At 41.0% G+C, this 6000-nt stretch overlaps 1 protein-coding gene across 4 annotated transcripts in view; it reads left to right on the forward strand.

Annotated features, from left to right (window-relative positions):
* Nucleotides 1–5476, forward strand: part of ATF6 (activating transcription factor 6) — a 212420-nt gene extending 206944 nt beyond the window's left edge. For all 4 annotated transcript variants that reach the window (XM_082614999.1, XM_082615000.1, XM_082614997.1 and 1 more), the window contains one exon: nucleotides 196–5476. In XM_082614999.1, the coding sequence (XP_082471125.1) occupies nucleotides 196–404 (209 nt within the window). In that variant the 3' untranslated portion in view covers nucleotides 405–5476. The remainder of the gene's footprint in view (nucleotides 1–195) is intronic.
* Nucleotides 5477–6000: the final 524 nt, after the last annotated feature.

Raw genomic sequence — 6000 nt, forward strand, 5'->3', positions numbered from 1 at the left:
CTAGAATTGAGGAGAGGACAGGCCATCCTGGCACTGTAGCTCTGCTTAGTGACTGATGAAGTCTCTCTGTACCCTTGAAAGCGTGTCGACAGTTCACACCCTTGAAACGCATTGATGCCTTTCTGGGATTGAAGCTCATAGCAGAATTGCACATTCTGTTGAATATTTATTCCTTGTGTTTATTTCTCTCTGCAGAGAATGTGATCAATGGGCAGGATTACGAAGTGATGATGCAGATTGACTGTCAGGTGATGGACACCAGGATCCTCCACATCAAAAGCTCGTCAGTTCCTCCTTACCTCCGAGATCAGCAGAGGAATCAAACCAACACCTTCTTTGGTTCCCCTCCAGCAGCCACAGAGGCAGCCCACGTGGTCAGCACCATCCCTGAGTCACTACAATAGTACCCAGGGGCTACAATGGAAAACTAAGGATGGGACCCTGCCAGATCGGTGAGTGGATGAGAGAAATGCTTCTTTCTGCCTTGGTGGCAAGCAGAGAACTGCCTCATAATAGAATTCAAGAGATAGAAGAGAAAAAAAGAAGCTGCTCTATTTTCACCGTCTGCCCATCTACTTGGAAAGCACTGGAACTCAGACACAAGGGGAGCAGCATATCTCCACAGGCACGTGTAGCCCTTCATCCTCCACTGTTGTCTGGTGTAGATATTTTTTTCTGTACCTTTCTAAATTGCTTTTCCCTCTGTATTTGTTTTGTGTTTAAATAGTCATATTCTTTCAAATAAGATCCATTTCCCTTCTCTGCCATTTCACTTATTGTTATGGTAAAGAGACTTTTATTTAACAGCACCCATATGTTTCCACTCATTAGATCTTTCATCAACTTAATGCAAACCAATTGTGGATGTGTGCTTATTGGAAAGCAAATGTCAAAACCAGAAGAGCCAAAAGCATCCCCAGAAGAGTCAAAACAATTTGGAGTGTCAGATAAAGGGGAAAATCCCCCGGTGGTAAAGTTTATCTTGCGATTTGCAGTTCACACCTGAGACTGCATGTGAACAACTGTATTGGTGTCGGGGGTGGGTAGCAAATTTGCGAGAATGAAATGGAAGAGAAGGCGGGCTTTGAAAGAGGAGATAGCTTCATTAATACATATGTTTAAAACACTGAAAGTTTGATGTGATTGCATTTTAAGATTAAAGCCACAGCTACCGCTTATTCTGAGGACCATGGGCCACTGAGTGTTAGCACATGTACTTATGTCTTCTCTTTAGTAATCTGGTTCAGATCCTCAAGGACCACAGGACAAATCCTTCATTTTTATTGTGAATCTCCACACACTACACACCTTCTATTGATACAATACCCAGTTCAGCTAAGGAGCATGTAGGTGACTTTACATTTAAACAAACAAGAGCTTTTTCTCTTGAGAATTGATAAGTATTCACTCCTTTAAGACTATGCAGACAGGCAAGTTAGATTCCTGCTGGTGGAGTGCATCCCCTAGTATGGCAATCATTTTCAATCCTCCAGTGAAAAGGCAGTGAAGGAATTAACTCTTTTGTCCTCCCATTATTAAAAACAAAAACAAAACAGAAAAATATCTTACTTTGTTCGCTTGTACTTTGACTGTCTCCTCTGTGATTTCTACCTTCAGCTTCTAAAAGTGTCTTCTACCCTCTGCTCCTATGAAACTTTTGAATTTCTCCATAGAATTCATTCTGCAAACACTGCTTCCCGTCCTAATTGACTTGCTCTGGTCAGATTTCTTCCCTTCCATTCCACACCGTATCAATCTCTTCCTCCTTGCAAGAAGAGGACAGAGACATTATATCAACTCCTCAAGGACTACCTTTAGTGAGTTAGTTTTCTACCTGTGACATTAGGCGTGGCTCCTAAATGATTTCGAAGACTCGCCAGCACTTCTCTGGACGGTGATGCCTCTCTGCTCAAGCCACTTAGACACTTTCAGAGGAAATCAGCTTAACTCTCGTGAGGGGAGGGAGGGGACTCTGCTGCTCTATTCCCTGGGAATCTGGAGTTGGAAAAGTATCCCATAGCCATGTACCAACCATTTTAAGTCAGGGAAGCACTCCTCTCTGATTTGGCTGCCCCAGGCAGCTTTCAGACAAGAACCATTTTCCCTGGGGACCACTCTTCCTTCTAAGGGGTGCCAAGGAATAGAAGGCAAGTGCCTAGAAGACCTTTCGGTTGCAGGGCGGTCCTCTCATTGGTTGTCTCCTCCTGGCCCTGCTCCTTCCCATTCTGTCCTGTGAATTAGCCAAGCAAGAGGCTGCTACCATGGCTACTAGGCAGTGGCAACATGGTCATTCCCAAGCTGCCAATCTTCTCCTGCAACTGTCGTAGTTATCACGGTGGATGCAAATACAGTGTGTGTGGAGTGATTGTAGATGGTGCTTCCTTCCTCTCCTTTGCACTGAATCACACAAAAACAAACCATCACGTGGATTTCTTGTTTGGGGCACTTGCTTTTACTTTATCCCTCTATTCCCAGCTTTTCCTGTGTCCATTTTACCAACTGGTCAGACTGAAGACTTAATTATGTTACGTCACGTTAATGCCTCTCTTTCAGGTGAAAGTGTGGGTTAAGGGTACCTGTGAAGTGACCTTGCAAAGCAGTCTGAGAGCCTTGCCTCCTCCTCTTTTCACTCACTGACGCTTCTCCCCCTTGTCATTACCCGTTCTTGAATTGATCTTTTTGAGATGAGGGAACAGGATTCTCCTCAGGGTAAAGTTTCAGGAAAGGAGTGAAAGGCAGCTGACAAGTATTCTACTTTTTAAACTGCTGTCAAGGCTACTGTTAATCTCTGGGCGCAATGGTAGTTTTTATTGTCATGTCTGTACATTAGCCCGAGGTCCTTTAGGAAATGGAAAGTTGCTCTGCCTGATGAATAAATTAAGCTGGTCTTTTGGCTTAATTGTTTTGGTGAGATGGCCTTTTGGGGATTGCAGCCAGGAATTATGGGGGATGTGTGTGTGTGTGTGTGTGTGTGTGTGTGTGTAATTTTTTAATTTATTGAGTTTTTAAGTGGCATTTTGCAAGCTTGTGAGAACGTTTGTTAGATAAGCTCATGGAGGAGGCAAGTCTGCCTGTTATTAGGTGACTCTGTGCCCTTTGGGTCACCGTACTACTGTCTTGGAAGGTGATGGCAGAGACTGCTGGGAATGGTTTTTCCACCTGGTTGCAAGTTCCAGGTTTTTAAGGCTTAATGGAAGTGGATGTTCCCTCATGCTGTCTACTGAGTCAGACGCCAGGAGCTTCTTCCCCATGGGGTTAACTCACTCAGCAGAATAGGGACACAGCTCCATTAGGGCGGCAGTGTAAAATGCCTCTTTCCAAAGTTAGGGTTTGTGAAAGGATCATCTTGAAACAAATGTATTGCTCGCCATTCTTGCGGTTTAGGTTATTGGGTGGGGTTTGTCTTTTCACAAGTGAAAAATCCCGTGATTATAAAGCTCTGAGCATCTTCTAATTTTTTTTTTTTTAATGACTACAGTCTCCAGAACAAAGCTGGCATTTCTTTGCCTTTTCTTGTTAGCAGGAAGTAGACATGGTGGTATTTGAAAGCAGCAATGTTATATGAGTCATTCTTGAGTGTTCTGAATAAACACTACTTAGAAACAGACAAGAAACTTGGGATTCAAACTGATTTTTCTAGCATTTTAAAAGAGACACTGTCCTGATCAAACTTTCCTGGCTTGAATCTTCCTCCTGGGAATGAACCCCCAGTAGTCACAGCAATGACACTCTGATAAGATGCTGCTGCTGTGGCATTTGGAGTGACTAAAACCGGAGAACTCGCAAGCTCCTTGCAATTTTTCTACTATTTTCTGATTCTTGCCATTTCACTAAGCTCAGGTTGTGAAACTTGACAGAATATCAGAAAAACTTGTAATTGTACTAGACTTTCTAACACTTTGAAAAGTTTCAAAGCAGCTTCCACTTTCAACTATCTATTAGAAGTAACCACTTTTACTGAAGAGCCAGAGTAAGAGCCCATGCCCCCTTCAGTCTGACCACATGGAAATTTTCCACCACGAAAGCCCTCTTTCCACTGCGTACTGCTGGGCCAACTCAGCTTCCTGCTGCAGCGTCATAGGCCTGAACTTCAAATGAGACCTTGCATACTATTGGCTGTTTTCGTATGAATTAACCTCTCAAATAAGATTGCTTAATGCCCAAATTAATAGACATTTATTACCCGCTATGGATCCCTCATTCTTTGCGAAAATGTGGTTTCTGTCCTGAGTCATTTTAATTGACAGAAATTAGGATCTTTGCTGCTAATAGGAATACTAATTATAACTTTTACCTTAAAAACAAGAATAAAGCTTAAAGAAAGAAAATGAAATGTAAGACATTTTTATTCTTACCCCTGACAATATTTGGGATGGAGCAATTCCTGTTTCCCTAGGGGTTGTGGTTGAGTTGTAATTTTCTAGGAAACAGAATATTGGACTACCCCCAAAAATGTTGCTGGAGTCCAGATGGAACTATGCACATTAAAAAAAGAAAAAAAAAAGTTTTCTCTTACCTGAAAAAAGAAATCAGAATGTATCCTGTTAACTTATATTTTTAAAGACTAAGCTTAAAACAAAGTTTATTTTGGATAAGACTAGAACTTTTAGCAATTTATTCTAATATCTGTGTGTTAATATCTATGTTGATATCTGTCAGATTATCTGTCAGAATTTATAAAAAGAAGGATGACAAAGGTATCTTGATCAGGAAACTTGGTCCTATGTATGAATCACGTCTAGTCACTGTGAAATAGTGGACACCATATTCAACATATTAGTTTGCTGCCTTAGAGACTTCTGGCACATTAAAAGACTTTAAATTATATTAAGTTGGGGAACCAAGGAGTAAATAAATCATAGTTTATCATTTGCCAAGGTCGACACACAGCACACTGTCTTGCTGCTTGCCCCCAGTGATGTTGGTGACAATTAATTAGTTAATAAGCAAACCAGGAAGTTTGGCATATCCCCTAACAGGATCATCCCAGATAGAGATTAGCAGGTTGACTTTCACAGTAAATGTATATTGGACCATTTTAACTCACACTCAGCCCTAATTTCTAGGTCAGTCATCTTCATAAAAGATGGTGGGAAAATAAATAGAACTTTAGATGGAAACTGCTGTGCACTACTGGCCCTAGAGATACTAGTTTCTTGTTATGTTGCCAACATGGTTAGGCTAAGACCAACAGTGCTTCTCCCCTGGAGCCATTAGAACCTGAGGAGAGAGTGTTAGAGATGCCATTTCACCAGGGTTTTCTTTCTAAGGGTTGTATCCATGCTCAGTTAAGAACGGGTTAAAGATGCAGAGGAAAGATATACCATTCTCTCCCTTAATATTTATGTTGGTTTACAACACATAAGGAAACAATGACAACAGACTTGACAACAGACTATGTCATGCTTTTAAGCAAGTCTTTATAATGCAATACTTGTTCCTTGTCTAAAGTTCAAATAAAGAATTTTTAAACTTGCCTTGTTTCGTTTTGTATGTAGAAAGAGAAAAAAAGACCCAAAATGAATCTTCAGTGTTAAGTGATTGATTAGTAATGAGAAGGGAAGCCTTAAATCGTTTTGTGGCCTGTTACTGTTTAGATGAAACAATTGAACTCTTTTCCACTCTTTTTCCCAACCTGGTTAAGTAAAAAAGTTTCCTTTATTGTGTCCAAATATTTGAACTACAGTCTTTCTTACTAAGGGGAAAAAAAATTGTCTAAAAACTTATACTTTGTCCTTCTACATCAGGAAACCGAGTTAATCACACCAAAGCCTCTTCTCAGCTTAGAATGACATGTCTCCAAGCATGAAGCTAGTCACTGCAGACTGACAGCAAAGAATCCTTCTGGGTATAATCAGTGCAGGCATTTAGTGAGTACCCAGTGTATGCCTCAGACACTAAGTTCACTAGCTCTTTTATTTCAATCTTCCCTACAACTCATTTCCTACAATGGTCACATAACTTGTAAATAATAGACCCAGTATTTGGACCCAGGCAATT

The sequence above is a fragment of the Mesoplodon mirus genome, assembly GCF_964341445.2.
Source record: "Mesoplodon mirus genome assembly, chromosome: 3".
Classification (NCBI taxonomy): Eukaryota; Metazoa; Chordata; class Mammalia; order Artiodactyla; family Ziphiidae; genus Mesoplodon; species Mesoplodon mirus.